Below are 18450 nucleotides of genomic sequence, written 5' to 3' on the forward strand. Positions count from 1 at the left end.
ACTTCAAACACTTACATTTTGCCTGAAATACCTCAACGTATTACACTTACAGTAGCAATTACTTATGTTTGTGCTTAATCACTTTATTTTTAATGAATATAGTTATATTTCTTATATATTCTTATTTATGCTATGTAGTTTTACCACTTTTCTACACGTCTGTCTACTCTATATGTATGACACGTACTGCATCCTTTTTGATCCTGAAAGAGGGATTCTTGCTCTGTTGGGATATATATGTGTGTGTGTGTGTGTGTGTGTGTGTGTGTGTGTGTGTGTGTGTGTGTGTGTGTGTGTGTTTGTGTGGAGTCTATAGATGGTGTCCTATGTTGTGCAGATTGCAATGGTCTATGAGTTTGGGCTATATCTTTAAATCACCTTGACTTAACTTTACCTATCACTCTATTTTATTTGTGCTCTGTGGCATTGGTTTAAAAACAAAATAATCTTTAATTCAGTTAGGACCCATCTCAGCTCACAGTAGTGTAATTGTGAGTAGTTTGACACATATCAGCAATGAGCTTTTTCAGGGGCTTTCACCTACTGCAAATAGTCACCTACAACAAACTGTACCTCTATAGTACATAAATAAGAACAGTGATAACGATTGGATACAGATAAAGACTTAGACAGTTAAACTGTATTGTTATTAAACTGGTGCCAATATATCACTTTTATTTTATTTTATTTTATTTTATTTTATTTTATTTTATTTTATTTTATTTTATTTTCCTGTCTCTTATCTGATTGGTTTGTCTAGATAAAAGGGCGGGCTAATATACACCATTGGCTTATGTGTGGCAGACTCTCTGTCTATTGGTTCCATCACACGTCACTCAGAGACTGCTCTGGCTCTCCCTTCCTGTGTTGCCGCCCTTGGGCAGAGTGAGTGAGAAATCAAGCTCTGAAGACATCGCATTCATTGGGAAGACTCGCATTATTTGGAGACTTTTAGTTAGGTCCCATTAACAGGTAAGGATGTATATAGTTAGGGGTTTGAGATTTAGTATGTAAATTCAGGAAACTTTCTAGCCGTAGTGTTTTACATGGTGGTTTAGCTAACGTTAAACGGCTAGCAACTTGAGTCCACTGCTAGCTGTTAGCTGCTAACTGTTAACCTACTTGTTATCGTTGTGTTGCTGCATCAGACAAATGTAACGCTAGCTAAGTTACCAAAGTGAGTGTCTCATGAAGCGCTGGGTCTGGCTTTAACTCCTTCTCAGTTAATGTGTGGTACCGTTTCTTCTTCTAGTCACTATCAACGTGTTTACTGTCAGCGCGATAATCATAAACATGTCAGGAGCGAGTTAGCGAACGAGAGATGGGTCAAACTATTATAAGATATGTGCAGCTAAATTGCCACCAAAGGAACATAACCGTATTGATCTACGTTATATAATATTATATTGTGTGATATGTCATTTTATGGCAGTACTAAGTATCCTCTAATGATTCTGGTATCTGTTTGGGTCATAGTTAATGTTGTATCGTTGATAGGACACATTTAATCTCCGCTGCCCATCCCTGTGAGCCTGACAATGCATTCTACAGACGGGGCACCAATGCCGTGATTGTCTGTTTGGCTAAGACAAGAGCTTCAGTGTTGGTAGGACATACCTTTGGTGTGATGACTCACGCGAGTGTGTAGGGTTAGCTAGGGAAAGGCTGTGGCTTCAGCAGCACTTCTACTTGTTTGATAGGTGCAAGGCCATTAGCACTGTTTCACTGAGTCCACTGACACACTCCTTGTTCAAGCGCTAACGTGAGGGTTTATATATATACGTGTGTGTGTGTGTGTGTGTGTGTGTGTGTGTGTGTGTGTGTGTGTGTTCTCAAAGCTAGTTTTGCCCGCAGGGCTCAATGGTGAATAAAGGGTGTGGTCCAAGTCTGCTTAGGGAAGAGGGGTCTACCCTCAAATCCTGAAGACAGGGGACCGTCCTGAAGGTGTGCAGCAGGTAACTGAGTGGAATGTCATAGTGACTGCTGCTGACATGGCATTTTTGGTGATACTGCCTACCGTACCACCCTCTGCAGTGTGCCGTATTGCAGATAAACAGACTCCTCGGATAGGATTTGTTGGCCCTGCATACTTTTCACTGGGGAGTGAAACCTGGCCGTGAGTGCCTGGTTTCACCCTTGGTCTAATGCAGCCACAGCAGTGACTAGCAACTGGCATTTTTATTTTTTTTTCAAAGGCGTGGAAATGGCAACATTTCCTGAACCTGCGTCATTCATACTCCAGCCCTTGCAAGTCCTTGTTGAGCTGAAAGGCATAACTTGACATCTGTTTAATCAGTGTGCCTGAAAGGTGTGTGTGTGGTGGAAACGGGGGCAACATAGAAATCATGTGTGTTTGTTTGAGAAACGCACCACTTCCTGTATGGCCCTTGCCAGGTCTGCACGAGTTGTATGGAGATACACGACACATTTTAGTCTCCTGACACCCATATCGTCTCATCGTTTTTACATGTTAATGTATTGCAGTGAACATACCTGGAGAGCATGATCTCTCTCTCTCTCTCTGTCCCCCCCCCCCCCCCCCCCCCCCTTCCATCTGTTTTCTATCATTCCATCTGTTTTCTATCATTTCTGACACTCCAGGCACCTTAGGAGGCGTGAGATAAAAAGGATAACGGAAAACTGAGTAACTACAGGGTGGAGAGACAGAGTAAAGACTGTAGAGAGTAGGTGGGAGGAAGTGCACACTCTTGTCCCATGAGTTGCAGAGCTGGGTCATTCTAACTATAGTCTTTCTCTGCGTTGATGGGGCGGGGCTCTATAATAATGTAATAACCAGTCAGTGCTTCCTGTTCATCTCTGAGCTACTTTTCTATTTTTCCTCCAGCTTCTGCCCCTTAGATCTAAAACAGTGACCTGGATATTGATTTCAACAGTTCTACTTCACTGAGTGTGTGTTTTTTAAAGATGCTATCAGTTATATGATACAAGCTAGAGATATCCGAGATGGCGTCTGATATTGTATCACACACTTAATGGCCCAACATTCTTTACAGTTTGTCTGTCAGCATCACTTTTTGAAAGAGATCAGATAATTTTTTGGGTGGTGGAGATGAAAGAGATGGAAACAGATGTTTTACTTTTCACTTTTCTATTTCTTGATATCTTAAAGAACGTGGTCAGTATTTTGCCCATGAAAGAAACCGAGAGAGACAGATTGTTGGCCCTACTCGCAGCGTCTTTTGGTCTTTCATGCACACATACAGTGGATATATACATTTTCTTTCTTGGTTTAACCTTTTTAGTGTGACCATCCATCTTTTGGCCTTGCTCAAATCTGCCAGGTATTCATCACCAAACATCTAGCCGGTCAGGTGAACTGAAATCCTGCTATTTGTGGCTTTGTCCTTTGTGCAGTCCTCAGTAATATGTTTATGTTCAAAAGTAGCGTGACTGTACTGGTCAGTGCCAGGAATGTGTGTGTGTGTGTGTGTGTGTGTGAGAGAGAGAGAGAGAGAGAGAGAGAGAGAGAGAGAGAGAGAGAGAGAGAGAGAGAGAGAGAGAGAGAGAGAGAGAGAGAGAGAGAGAGAGAGAGAGAGAGAGAGAGAGAGAGAGAGAGAGAGAGTGTGTGTGTGTGTGTGGAGTGCGGACAGGTCTGCAGTATTATTGGCTCCCAGCCATCTGTTGTTGTCTTGAAGGATTAGAAGAGAGGAGAGGGAGAAAGGAATCAATCAGATTGGACTAATGGATCCTCTCAGTGTCTCTACTACCCATTGCCATCATTATCCCTGTCCGCATGCTCCATTGCTCTTCTGTCCGCACGCCCAAAACAGTACCGGACCTCACTGTAAACAGTGGCTGTTGTTTTTAAATGTGTTGAATTACATGTCAGTGAAGTGGAAATAGTTTTTGATAAGAAGAAGAAGGGGTCATATGGTGAATGGTGTTATTCTGAGCTGATCTTGTCATAAGAGCATTATGTGTGTGTGTGTGTGTGTGTGTGTGTGTGTGTGTGTGTGTGTGTGTGTGTGTGCGCGCGAGTGTGACTTAACGCTTATTTATCCTCGGCTTATGTCTCCGCTTTTTCCAGATCCTGGACAGATATGTCATCTCATCATTGCCTTCTGCACATTATTAGAATTAATTTTTTCGAAGTCAAAAAAATAAATCAAGCTCCTTATGATGCAAGACCAATCTTTTCATACGTTCTCCCTTCTCAGCAAATATTTGACTGGTGTGGAGGGAAAGGAAAGGTGTTGGACCTGGATGTGAGGGCTTTTTTTGGCCGAACACATCAAAGTCTTCATTTTCACATAATCACAGTAAAGCCTTTTATGCGTTTTTCGTGCCCCTGGACGTCTCAGTGTTTATTATGAAAGATGACCAAAACTCCTCTTTCCAGAAACATCTGAGCAAAGGCTTGTAATGACCAGACGTCCTGCGAAATCAAATCCTGCTGTTTGCTCCACGATCACAGCACAGAAGACCTCTGTTGTAGACACAACACACTAGTTCTGTGTTCATGGTTCTGAACAAATATTGATTATTTTACTGTATTTTTTTTTGTATGTATTAGGCATTTTTCTTCTATATAAGTTTTATTCACATTATTTTCCAGCCTGGTTTTTTTTCCTGTCTGGGCCAGATTTTAATATCCATTTATATTGTTTCACTAACACATTGGCTTAGCTTGTTGCAGCTTGAATGGCTGATCACCTTCCTCCCAGTGAGGTGTGATAATATCCTGCAGGAGCCGTGCACTAGTCATCATTACTGTACTGTACTGACTCCGTTTTCCAGGTTCAGATTTAACTATGTCCAGTGGAGCGATTACTTTTGTTGCTCATTACATTCATGCTCTTCTATTAAAGACATCGGCGCTGACATTTGGGCCCTGCTTTGTCTGCCGCCTCACAGACTTTCAAATGTCCCTGCTATGACTATTATAATAATCAGAAATAAATGTGAGTAGTTGTAGTGGTGTAATGGAGGAGGTGATGGGAAGAATTAGTCCAGCACAGAGCCTGGATTGTGGAGAACTGAACAGTGGGAGAGTGTCAGACTCTGAGGGAATTCCTCTAAACTGGAGAAATCACTCAGGCAGCTCCGGGGAAATGGCTCTAAAAGTTTAAAGAATCCTCGGCTAAACCAGAGTTAAAGCACACGTTGTTTCTCCTTTCTGTAATGGGTTTAGAGACGGTGCTGTATTTCACTGTTGACATGAATCAGTGAGACTGGTGCAATGTTCCTGCAAGTTACTAATGGTTGTACTAGTATTGTCTGTATTTGCACAAACGTTTATGTTTTGTTATTGTAGCATGAGCAGGCCGGTTGGGGAAAGTAGAGTCTTAAGTTTGAGTGTGTTTACAGTGTCGGTGTGTGTGTGTGTGTGAGTGAGTAATTAGGACTGAGGCCATCTGTGGAGTCCTGCAGGGAATCTGGAAATCACGAGGTCATTAAGTGGTCATCCGTGGCGTGGGAGAGGGAACCGAAGGCTCTTCGTTTTGTTTGACAGGATACACACTCACTCCTTCACTCCTTCACTTATCTGAGCTTTATTTAATCTTCACTGGGATGCATCTACTTAGAGTATTTTCTTGCTACTGTTGCAATTCTCCTTTATTTTCTGGCCCTTAGTCCCTAGAAGGAAAAAGCTAACATGCATTTTCATATCCAGAAGAATAAGCTTCTTGTGCTTCTTCTCTTAAGTTGAGTGTTTTCCAAAGTGAGGGTGTTGAACAGAGTAGTTGGTGATCCTCATGGGAGAGGTCAGGTGATTTGTATGAGCCTGAGAAAGTTCTTTCTTTGCTCCAGCTGTGTGTGTGTGTGTGAGTGTGAGTGTGAGTCATCATCGCAAGGCCTGTTATTAACTATTGTTTCCCAGCGATAAGATAAACAATTCTAATCTAATTTTCTATTTGTGCACTTTATTATCTGTATTCACTTTATATGTTGGACTGGAGAGAAACGTTTTTTCAACTCCTCTGTGTGTTCGGTACATTGAGAAATTGACAATAAAGTTGACTTTGACTTTGACAATGTATATTTCAATTTAGATATATTGCTATTACTTATATTGCTATTGCATTGATTTAGTCGGGTACATTTAAAATGCATCCCATGCCCCGTCATCATGAATGTTTTACTTGTGTGTTGGTCCTCAGGAAGCCTCTCCTTGGTCTGGAGCAGTGAGCTTGAGAGGGAACGTTGTGGCCACGGTCTGCTGTTCAGTGTTGCTTAGCGAGCCATAGCTGGCACCATGGCGTTGTCATTCAAGAAGGACCTGGAGAAGTACAAGGACCTCGACGAAGATGAAATCCTCAACAAACTGTCGGCGGAGGAGCTCAAACAGCTGGAGACGGCACTGGAAGAGATGGACCCTGAGGTGAGGACTCAGTGAGGGTTGGAGGAGCTCCAGGGCTCTTTAGTGGGAGGGAGATGGATAAATAAAAAAAATTTAAAAAAAAATATTTCATCCACTCAAATACAATTTTTGCAGCTATAATTAATGTTCTCAAATAAAAATTTGTTGAACATCACACATTGAAATCCAAGGGTGGATTTTTCCTTTTACACCCTCCAACAGCACCTTCAGCTTCCATGGCTGGGAACACAGTTTAAAGGGGGAGTCTCTGTCAGCAGGCTGCCAAGTGTTTGTGTGTTTATTTGGGAGTAGAGCTCGGGAGAGTATAATGAAATCCCTCCCAGGCGCCTGGGCGTTTTATTTAAATTCCATCTAAACCGAGGGAGATAAATCAGCCCACCAGGGGCCCACAGGAAACAGTCGGTAACAGTGGAGGAAATATTCATTTTTGGGTCTCATGTCATTAAATAGACAAAGTAGAATTCTGCCCGGCATTTAGTTTAGATCAAACACAGACTGGCTAGACAAGTTTTCCAGAGTTTTCCCACCTTTTTCTTCACATCCCTCACCTACAACAAATGGTCCACAATTTGTTGCAGTTCAACCAGTTCATAGTATGGTTACTTCCTGTTTTGAGGAACTCGTAATTCAGGTTACACAGACCTGTAGATGTATAACCGTCTACAGGTTACACAGACCTGTAGATGTATAACCGTCTACAGGTTATACAGACCTGTAGACGTATAACCGTCTACAGGTTATACAGACCTGTAGACGTAACCGTCTACAGGTTACACAGACCTGTAGACGTATAACCGTCTACAGGTCTGTATAACCTGTAGACGTATAACCGTCTACAGGTTACACAGACCTGTAGACGGTTATACGTCTACAGGTTATACAGACCTGTAGACGTAACCGTCTACAGGTCTGTATAACCTGTAGACGGTTACGTCTACAGGTTATACAGACCTGTAGACGGTTATACGTCTACAGGTCTGTGTAACCTGTAGACGGTTATACGTCTACAGGTTACACAGACCTGTAGACGGTTATACGTCTACAGGTCTGTGTAACCTGTAGACGTATAACCGTCTACAGGTTACACAGACCTGTAGACGGTTATACGTCTACAGGTCTGTGTAACCTGTAGACGTATAACCGTCTACAGGTTACACAGACCTGTAGACGGTTATACGTCTACAGGTCTGTGTAACCTGTAGACGTATAACCGTCTACAGGTTACACAGACCTGTAGACGGTTATACGTCTACAGGTCTGTGTAACCTGTAGACGGTTATACGTCTACAGGTTACACAGACCTGTAGACGGTTATACGTCTACAGGTTATACAGACCTGTAGACGTAACCGTCTACAGGTTACACAGACCTGTAGACGTATAACCGTCTACAGGTCTGTATAACCTGTAGACGTATAACCGTCTACAGGTCTGTGTAACCTGTAGACGTATAACCGTCTACAGGTCTGTGTAACCTGTAGACGTATAACCGTCTACAGGTTACACAGACCTGTAGACGTATAACCGTCTACAGGTTATACAGACCTGTAGATGCGGAGTAAACTGGCATTTGGTACATTTACCTTCAAAGAGATACTGACATTGGGATTGGGCAGCATGTATTTATTGTTGCATGACACTGTTTTTAGAAATTTTCAAGTAGTTGGATGAATGGATGTTTTGTTCATCATATAGAAGGCATACAGGTACTTTAACAGCTTAAAATAACCCCATCATTTCAGCGTATATGTATTGGACGTCTTCTAGGTCTAATGTGTCTCCTCGTCTCCTCTCCTCAGAATGCTCTTCTCCCAGCGGGCTTACGTCAGAAGGACCAGACGTCTAAGGGAGCTACCGGGTCATTTAACAGGGACGGCCTTCTGAAGTACCTGGAGAAGGAAGCCATGGATTACAAGGACAGAGACGATATAGTGCCCTTCACTGGGGAGAGAAAAGGTGTGTGTTTGAGAATTTACTATTTTAAGACCTCCTCATGACTGAAAATGAAAAACGGAGAAAGTCCATTTAAAGTACTTTAAATGAACCGCAATCCCGAGGGGTCAGGTACAAATCAATACGGACAATGTTGAGTGTTTCCCCCTGAGCGAGGGCGGGTCTTTATAGTGTAACATAACTCTACTCCTAACTCTCATTAGGAGCATCATTAGTGCTGCGCTGTCACCTGTTAGTGACGTGTTCCTCATGGGATGAGCTGTCTGTTTGTGTCTGCATCAGCAGGACGAACACACGGCAGTAATTACTGTTCTGCTGTCTTACGCCGGTGTTATTAATGCATGTCTGCTCTTATGCAACATACAGCAGTGTGGGGGAGGTGTGTTTGTACCAGGGGGCTGGAGGCAGGGAGTGTCAAAGGAATGAGTCCCTCTGTTTATTGATGTTAGTCCAGTTCAGTTAGCAGACTAGACGTTAGTAAACCATGACTTGTTGTGCTCAGGCTCAGGTTTTCCTCGGACAAAACTATGCAAACCAGAGCCGAAGGCCTTATTTGAATGGTAGGGATGCGTACAGAGGTGCATACTGGGAGTCCAGCTGTGGAACTTTGTCTCATGTCTGTAACTATAGAAAATATGTCCTACTGCCACACAACTAACCTTTTCTACAACAGCAGTTGAATGTGGCTGTATGTGATACTCACAGTTATATAATCAGGCTTTTTTTAGCAATTGAAGGAGTAAAAAGAGCCATGGCCTTGGATGTGGGATGCTTCACTATTACAACAGTCTGCAATATCTGCCAGTAGTCTACCTAGAGGGGAGTGAAATAGTCTTTTGTCACAACTCAGTGGATGTCATGTGGCAGGACGTTTCTCACAGAAAGGTGAAATAAACACCCACTGCTCATCCGGGTGGGATCGATGTTGCTGTCGCAGGAATAACCTGATCTTCTCGAGAGAAACCAGTTCAATCAAGTTGAAAGACATACTTGTGGTAACCTTAGTCACTTTCTAGAAGAGAGGAAAAGGGAAGGTGCTTTAAGTGACAGCGTGACACACAAACAAAGTGAGAAGTAGAAACATTACTTGGTTGAAATTATTGTCCGGAGGGATTCCTTTTGTTGGATCTCAAGTGATCTGAAAGTTACTCCCTCACTGGAGAGGAAACATGGAGCTGACATCTTCCTCCTGGCCTGTTATGAATTATACTCCGGCTGAGTGTGTGTGTGTGTGTGTGTGCTTGCATATGTGTGTGTGTGTGTGTGCATGCGCGAGTGTGTGCACGCCCTATGACAACATGGAAAACTCAAATCACTGTGGTGGTTCTGTGGAATGTAGCTGATTCTCTTCCCCTTGTTAAACTCAACCCCCTGCTGATTTTGTGTGTGTGTGTGTGTGTGTGTGTGTGTGTGTGTGTGTGTGTGTGTGTGTGTGTGTGTGTGTGTGTGTGTGTGTCCTTTCAATAACGCTCACATTTCAGAGGAAAACGGCCTGCTTAAATGCCATGGCAACCATTGCAGCCTTTTAACCACTTGGACGTTATTATATTGGGTCAGTTTCTCTTATTGTATTTTATAATCCATTGTTCATTCCTCCTGTTGGTCCTTCATTTCCTGAGAGGTTTGGGAACATTATTCACATCAAGAGGTTCTGGCTGGATGCCGGTTGAAGGAAGAAGTACAAATAGTGTTTTTCCGTGCAGGTTTTAAACGGGCACAGTTGACTTTACTCGTCATGTGTCGGTGCAAAGGAATAATTATTACTTGTTACACTAGTTAGAGCGTTCACAGCATACTTGTGTTCAAGTCTGATAAACGTGTTTGTTGAGGTTGTTGTCGTTGGCATTAGTAGCCGTGTGTAACGGAACTGGTACGGCAAAGGCAATCGATCAGTTACTGCAGATTTACTGCTCAAGATGTAATGTTCAAATTCAAAGGATTACTCTGATTGATTACATCATATTTTTGACATTTCGACCTCATTTCTATGCGCTCAACAAAGCCATGGGTTAGCAAAACTTATTTGGAAGAGAAAACAAAACAGTTACTTGTAAACACTAATGAGAGTTTACCCATCTGTCCCATCTCACTTGCTGTAGTTGTATGTAAACAGCTTTTGTTGTGCAATGAGGGATGCTTACCTCTCACTTTTGGGGTGCAATCAGTTTCTGTTTTACCTTCAAATATTCTGATTCAGGTCATATGGATAAACTGCTTTTTTATCAAATATTCTGGACACTCTTATTTCTAGACTTTGTTTTAGTAAGCTGCTGTACAGACATAAGCAGTTAAGTATAATGTTATCATAACCCTTAAATATGATCTCCAAAAGTAGGACCCAAGTTTTGTGCTGTTATCTTTTGTAAAAATCACAGTACTGCTTTTGCATGCACAGCACCATAGTGATATATTAAAATGATGTCTGATTATCATTTAGCCATATATATATATATATATATACACACACACACACACACACACACACGCTTAAGGCCTTGCTTGTATAAATGAGAACATTTCCCTTGACTGTAAAGGATCTCTGTACTCCAGTTACAGACAGACACTGTGTTATGTGGCGTTGTGCCCCAATGTGCTCTCATTTATTCAATGATTGGAATCATACAGATGAAGACTTTGGGGCCGTCAGTGTTTTGGCTCTGTGTGTTTTTTGGGCCTCTGACGGGCTAAACGTCGCTCCAGAGGGACTGGCACAGGATGCTGCCTGATGACTGTATTTTACTGTTTACTGGCTTTCAGGAAGTGCCAGAGCCCCCACTCTGGACCCATTTGAACAATTTGACTGGCTTGAAAGGAGGGGGGGGGCTGTTCTCGGGGTGTTTTTGTTTAAGGAGACGGAGGCATAGAAGCGAATGGCACCCACTGGACTGGTCTTTCCATCAAGTGCAAGTGTTTAGATTAGACTCCAGTCATTGTTCCAGAACTTCCTTCATTCTTTCCGTTTCTTCCCTCTGTTAGGTTACTATGGCGATACCATAGTTGTCAGGCTGTCATGGCTGCTCTGAAATGCTGATAGTTGGGGAATGCTGTGTAAAATAGCAGGGGGCCTGGACTTGTTGCGACTTGACTTACACACACATATATATATGTATATAAATAAAAACACATACACTCTCAGCACTTTGTAGTCATGCAGTCTCATGATTGTTGAACAAGGCAAGAGATAGGAACGACTGAAGGAAAATAACAAGTCACAATAACCGACAAGTAACAGTTGGACGTTTTTTTTATAGAAATTGGAGGTTGTGTAACGTCTCTTAAAACCTTCCACCATGCACCCGTTTCTTCTGTCTGTCTGTGTCGACGTTCAAGTAATTTATTGCCCGCCCTATTTTTATGGAGGCTGAATGATCTTCTTTGAGTGAAGAAATTCTTCATTCCTTCTCTCTCCATAGGTAAAGCATTTATTCCGAAGCAGAGACCGATAGAAACACGCCAGGAAGAAGTCACAACCCTCGATCCAGAACTAGAGGAAGCCCTATCCAGCGCCACAGATACGGAGCTGTGTGATCTAGCAGGTAAGAATGAATACACACCTTTTGAGAAAGCTAAGAAGTGAAGCTCCTTTCACTCTCAACATCTCTTACTGTGTTGATGAGGGCATGAACGGGCTTACTGAGCAAAACAACCTGTCTGCTAGGGCGTCTAGATTTGGTTACCTTTCATTCAGTGATCCCTGAAGAACACATGCGTTCACACTGATTCCTCACCACAGCTGATGATGGTCTGCTTTTGTTTTGCAGCGATCCTGGGTGTTCACACGCTGGTCACCAGTAGCCAGACGTACGATGCTTCTAAAGACGGTTACAACAGTAAGTACAGTCGGAGAAGTTAACCATAGAAAGAGAAAATTCAACTGTTTTCTGTGGTCATTTGACTAATACAAAAAATGGCAAGTTGTTTGTTGTCATGGTGGCAACATCCGTCAGTGGGGCCGTAAAGTGTCGCTGCTCGCCGAAAAAAAGAGACGCAGCTCCGGAGATGAATGGCTGGCTAGTAAGCTAGTAAGCTAGGTAGCTAGGTAGCTCGGCCTCCTTTCGCAGCGATGGGCAGTGAAGCGGAAGGACTGTTGGACACAAAGCTGCCGTTGGCCACCAGCCAACTGATCAACCTGGCTAACGAACAAGCAGACAGCTGGCTAGTTAGCTAGCTTGCTAATTCCACCATGCTTTAATGCTACACTAGTTACTGAACATAGAAAAGTGCTATTCTTGCGCTCTGACAAAAGCATATAGATGAAGCACTAATTTAAGATTTAAAATTGTATTAATTTGCTCTCTATGCTTCTTAAAGTTACTACTCCACTGCTCATTTTAGTCGTTACTGCTAATCTTCTTCTCAGTGAGTCCGCAACCTGCCTTAACTTGGTTTAGTTGATGTGACTGTTACAGCTTTGGAGGCGGCTCCCTGTTCATTTCAATGAAAGTTGCTCGGTGGTGCCTGAAGCAAAAGAAAATTTGGCTTCTGAGTATATAATTCAGGTGAAACTACCGGGATGCTCGAGCGTTTCCTTGATCCCCGCCTCCCTGCACTTGGTCCAGCCTCGTCCTCAGGCTCATTGACATGAGCGGAGGAAGGAAAATAACTCTGGATCCGGATCAGTACATCTACCTCTGCCTGTGTGTGTTCTCTAGATGTGGTCAAAGGGGAGAAGATGAACCCAGTGTTTGATGAGCCTCCCAATCCCACCAATGTAGAAGAAACTCTGCAGCGGATAAAAAGCAATGACAGCTCCCTAACAGAGGTCAACCTCAACAACATCAAGGTACGCAGAAACACAAGCTTTTCAGAGCGCCAGGCTGTGCACATGCTCATCTAGTCCTGGGCTGATGACGTGTCTTTTGTTGGTCTTCCAGAACGTTCCAATTCCCACGCTGAAGGACTTTGCTAAAGCCATGGAGAAGAACACGCACGTCAAGAAGTTCAGCCTGGCAGCAACACGGAGTAACGACCCAATTGCTGTGGTGAGAGGGAGTGGCTTGTGGGCTTTTATTTGGCTTTGTTGACACCTGACAACTCCGTATTTACGCCCTTGCTTTATTTGTGGAGAGAGCAGGGCTGCCTTTCAATCAGAGGGTCGGTGGTTCGATCCCCGGATCCCCCGGCTCCTGCTCTGCTAGTCTCATGTCAATGTGTCCTTGAGCAAGACACTTAACCCCAAAAAATTGCTCCCGTAGCTGCGTCTACGGTGTGGAGATAGATACTGAATTGTAAGTCGCTTTGGATAAAAGCGTCTGCTAAATGACTGTAATGTAATGTAATGTAATGTAAATTTCCTCCTCTCAGGTGTTCAGTGAAATGCTACGGGAGAACAAGACGTTGCAAAGTTTGAACTTGGAGTCCAACTTCATCACCGGGACAGGGGTGCAGGCTTTGGTTGATGCATTGCGAGACAATGACACCCTCACAGAGATCAAGATAGACAACCAGGTACCAGTTGCTCTTATACAGATCTTCATAAAGTTCACTAAATCCCTGTGAAATTAAAGATTACGATAATAAAGTATCTTTTGTACTATTATTCTTCATCCAGGGTCAGTGTAGATGATTACAGGGAACTTGTGACTAAAGAAATATTTGCACTCTTTTGAATATAATGGAGCCTAAAGTAGAAGAAAATGTTATTGTTGTGCATTTGGAGAAAATGGCCACCAACACGAACCTCTGCCTGAATAAAACACGGGTTGAGTGTTTCCAGTAGTGTAAAAGACGTTAAACCATTTCCCTGTGGTACAACTCTTGGTACCGACTTACTGTATAGTCTTTAAACCAAAGTGAAGTTCTGATAAGTGTGTGTGTGTGTGTGTGTGTGTGTGTGCTTCAGAGGCAGCAGCTGGGTACTACCGTAGAGATGGAGATTGCTAAAATGTTGGAAGACAACAACAGCATAGTGAAGTTTGGCTACCACTTCACCCAGCAAGGACCTCGCTCCAGAGCTGGCGCAGCTATCACCAAGAACAATGACCTGGGTATGACGCACACACACACACACACACACACACACACACACACACACACACACACACACACAGTCATTTGAGATTTGTTTAAACTTGCAAAAACTGGGTGGCTCGTTGCCCATTACGCGATCTTCCACCCGGTATTTCTCTCTCTCTTTGGAAGAATGAGTCATAACAATTTCAACATCTCTGCAGTTCATCTGTCTCTACAATGTTGTTGTTTCTTTCCACAAGACGTCCGTCCACAGTGACGGCCATCTGCTCTCTTTTAGTTCCCCGTCCTGTCAGAGTCGAGGTAGCACAGGTCTGGTGCATGGGTGTGACTCTGAAGTGTGCCAGTGCATCGGAGTGTTTGAATGAATTAACAGAACGGACATTGACACGGTGTGATCACGCAGCTTTGAGAGTGACGACATCTCACTTCCTGTTTTTCTTGCGCACGCTGACACCTGCTGTTGAAATGGGTCTAGAACTGTGACCGCTGAGCTCGTGAGGAGTCACTTGGTGTTTCCCTGATAAACTAACAGGCCTGTGTAGGCTGTGTAGCATGTTTGCAGTTGTTCGTTCATTCGTACGCTCTTTACTCTGTCAATCAACTGATTTTGTGAAAAATGAAAAAAGAAAAATCATGCATTTTGCTCTCTTTTTTTTCATTGTACTGTTTCTCTTCAGTCCGCAAAAGGCGAGTGGAAGGGGACCAGTAGGGACGGAGCCCAGCCTGCCTCCCAGCCAATCCTCTTGTTTCATCTCACCATGTGGAATACCTTCAGCCGATGCCCTGGTCTCATCTCACTGTGTGGAAACTTAAGTCTTGTGCCAAACTGTGGGGCAAGGCGCGCTCAACCGCAACATACATCTAAGAAGAAGGGAAATAACTGGAATTGCCCTCCCCCATTTACATGTTCATACTTATGTTTATTATTATATTGTTATTGAAGGTGTAAATCTGATTAGCTTTTTTAGTCATTTCGGTTTTTTTGAGCCTTTATGTGATCTGTCCAGACTTTTCACTTTTATTTTATTTTTCTCCTTTTCTACTACGCTATAATCATGTGGAATAAACATGCACATTACCAAGTAACGGACACAACAATAACAGCTCAGTGTAAACAAAAACTAACATCGAGGAAGCCCCGTATACAGTGGTAGTTTGAGGCCTAAGCTCCCAGTGGAACACCTGTATCATGAACTAGCAGAATTTGACATTAGATCGTTAGAGACGGCTCTAAAGTCGATGTTGACGTCGGCATCAGAGAGCGACGCGAAGCAAAGTCGGACCAGTCTGTTAGAACCACAGCTTACTGGCAGAATGGTGACAGTCATCAGGGAACATGAGTCACCATGTGGTCAGATCACCAGTTATTGGGGTGGCCTTGTAAAGCCGGCTTGACTTGTGTGTGTGTGTGTTTAACGGTTAAGTTTGTGTTGGCCTCAAATCAGATGCTGGCTCACCCTCTTATTTGATATTAATACTGTACGCAGCATTGCTGTTTTATTCTAACTAAACTGGTTTAATTTAATCTAACATCTTGTTTTCATACGGTTCAAATTCTGATGTTGGTTATTCTGATCACTTTTTTTTTTTTTTTCCTGAACAGGAAATTGTAACTGGTTCTGGATATTTTGGATCAAGTCAAATTGGGATTGTACTGTAAAAGTAAGAGGATATTAACTCTCGTCTAGACCGAAGAGGCTTTGACCCGTCGTTCTGAACGATGCTGTAAATGTCTGCTCAGCACACGGGGTTCCTCTGATGCTTCACCATGCCAAAGACTAACACAAGCAGTGCTTCAGGTTTTGGCTTTGTCAGCTTCAGTCATTTCCTCGCAGTATACATAGCAGCAACGATCAAGATTATTTTATTTTTTTTAGATCACATCATGCCATTACATTTTGAGTTATTTCCATTTTGTGGGCCATCTGTAGCACAATGTTCAGGAAGTAGTTCACTGAGATCGGCAAACACCTTTTTCTGTTTTACTTGAGTTAAACCGAAGTTTGCGACTGCTTGTGAAATGTTTGTATGAACGGCATCTCCCGGATAGAAAGTCTTCTTAAATTCCACCTTTCACACCCTCGGTCACACTGTCACTGTCTCAGCAGCATCTCAGCAGTAGCGTGTCATTCACTATGTAACGGATAACAACATGCTCTGCGTGCCTCAAACTGAGCTTCCTGAGGTACACTGACCTGCTTGAGATGGGTTTAACAGGACTAATTCAGGATTACTTGAAACTTGTATATACAGTTTTATGTGTAATAGGAACAATATGCTGGCATGAACGTCACTCGTGAACATCGTGTTTCTATCGACCAAAAAATAGTTCTTTCATCCTAACGGCCTCACATTCCTCGGACAAGAATTGTACGGCTGCGTTCAGTGCGTTGGGTTTTTATATCTGTGTACTTCGTCCACGGTCACATCTGCGCGTGTTTCTTCTTGGACCTTTTTGTTTTCACATTCCTGTGCTTTGCCGGTGGACAGTAAGCTGAAGTGGAAAACTGCGTCTTTGGCCGGGCTTGATACGAATACTCTGTGATTCATAATATGTACATTAACTGTAAAATGCCATCTCAAAATACAAAGTGAGCACCCACACTTTTAAGTTTCTACAAACATTTTTTTCTTTTCTTTTCTTAAACTTTAAATCAAAACCCAGGTTTAGACTCAACATAAGGAATATGTATTATTATACAACCACAAGACTGGTGAAACGCACTGCTGAATATAAGATATCCTCAACAATAAATGTTTTTACATACTCAATCTGCCTTTTTGTGCATTTCTTTAATGTATTTGTGTTAACACGGCATATATTATCATCCACGTTTAAAGTTTCATGAATATCTTATGCTCTTTCTCATTGAGGCCAACAATGGAACTTCAAGCTCCACTATTTTTGCAGATCTCTTGTGTATTTAGATAGAAAGAGAACGGTTTTTCAAATGCAGTAAAGTCAAGGCTGACGGGGATGTCATTAGTTTAGCAGGTCGTCTGACCAACAGATGCTAGCATGAGTGAAAAATAAACTGTGTGTGTGTGTGTGTGTGTGTGTGTGTGTGTGTGTGCGTGTGTGCGTGTGTGTGTGTAACCACGGAAGATTTAAAGCTGGTCGTGGCCAAATCTCAAGTTGAAATACATGGTGTGTTTGGTTTGGGAGGTACTCTAGGTGGTCTACGTATGCGCCCTTTAATCAGATCCAGTTTTTCAGATTGTTAGCACATGCCGGAGAGATGATGTCATGCATATGACTCCATCCCTCTCTGGGTTTCCTGTGCGGTGAGCTGCTGTCAGAGAGAAACTCGGCACTGCTGGCAGTGTGGACTGTGGCTGCAGTGAATGACTCCAGTGTTTCCACTCTGTGAGAACACAGGAGGACGAGGGACAGCAGGTTTAATCACACCAGGAGGAACAAAAAGAATCTCACAGTGAAATATACAGTTGTGTGCTTATGTAAGTACAGTACAAGTGTTCCCTCAGACCGTGGCTATTAATAGGCACTGCTCCTCCGCATTCGGAAGAAAAAAAATAGACTAGAACCAACAGCTTCTAGTCCATGTCTTTATTGTAGGCTGCTGTCCAGAGAGCCCTGCCATAAATATGATGTTTAGTTTGACGTAAAAGAGGGAGTCTAAAGGGGATATTAATGGGTCGCCTAAAACCGCTCATCCTCAAACAACAAGGCACCCAGCTTATAGTGAAATAAACTGTCAAGTATCAGTAGTCTGAGTATGAAGTGGATGATATTCTCCTTGACACGGGCCGTCTGATGAGATGTGATATTATCGCAGCTGCTGGTTAGGAGGTCGGATTAGGTGTAGCCCAGGCAATGATGCTGACGAGGCTTAAACATCACTGGACTGGAAGGACTCCAACTCCAGAGGCGACTCCGGTTGCCCTCACATGAACTGGGAAAAAAAAAACAGACCGTAGAGACGCTGTACAGTTCCAGATATCAACTTGAGTCTTTGTGTCCAAAACTGTTAGCGCTGACATATTCATGCGAGAACACTTTAAATCAGTGTCTCTTTTGTCTGCCCCCTCTTCCCTCCCGCTCCCTCTCTTCCTCTGCCAGCTTTCACACACAGGGGGCTCTGTTCTTGAACAGGTATGTTCACCTGTTGTTTTTCCATCAGAATGATTTGCTCTGTGGTGAGTCAGTCCTGAACAAAAGCT

At 43.0% G+C, this 18450-nt stretch overlaps 1 protein-coding gene across 2 annotated transcripts; it reads left to right on the plus strand.

Annotated features, from left to right (window-relative positions):
• Positions 1-874: 874 nt before the first annotated feature.
• On the plus strand, positions 875-17040 carry tmod2 (tropomodulin 2). Of its 2 annotated transcripts, none has more exons than XM_068730562.1 (10): positions 875-972; positions 6123-6343; positions 8142-8298; positions 11709-11831; positions 12057-12125; positions 12948-13078; positions 13170-13277; positions 13600-13743; positions 14138-14282; positions 14946-17040. In XM_068730562.1, exons 2-10 carry the CDS (start codon positions 6218-6220, stop codon positions 14975-14977), a joined length of 1035 nt encoding a protein of 344 aa, XP_068586663.1. In that variant the 5' UTR covers positions 875-972; positions 6123-6217; the 3' UTR covers positions 14978-17040. The 2 variants fall into 2 exon arrangements, with proteins under 2 accessions (XP_068586663.1, XP_068586664.1); XM_068730563.1 differs by lacking the exon at positions 875-972 and adding an exon at positions 1866-1955.
• Positions 17041-18450: the final 1410 nt, after the last annotated feature.

Source organism: Cebidichthys violaceus, unplaced genomic scaffold, assembly GCF_023349555.1.
Source record: "Cebidichthys violaceus isolate CVI_PGR_0920_01 unplaced genomic scaffold, fCebVio1.0.p SCAF_5, whole genome shotgun sequence".
In the NCBI taxonomy this organism is placed as follows: domain Eukaryota; kingdom Metazoa; phylum Chordata; class Actinopteri; order Perciformes; family Stichaeidae; genus Cebidichthys; species Cebidichthys violaceus.

Excerpts from the sequence above, each read along its gene's own strand:
- tmod2 (XM_068730562.1), top strand. The coding sequence starts at position 6,218 with ATGGCGTTGTCATTCAAGAAGGACCTGGAGAAGTACAAGGACCTCGAC. Across the intron at positions 8,299-11,708 it reads CTTCACTGGGGAGAGAAAAG|GTAAAGCATTTATTCCGAAG; the intron begins GTGTGTGTTTGA and ends CTCTCTCCATAG. Across the intron at positions 12,126-12,947 it reads TTCTAAAGACGGTTACAACA|ATGTGGTCAAAGGGGAGAAG; the intron begins GTAAGTACAGTC and ends TGTGTTCTCTAG.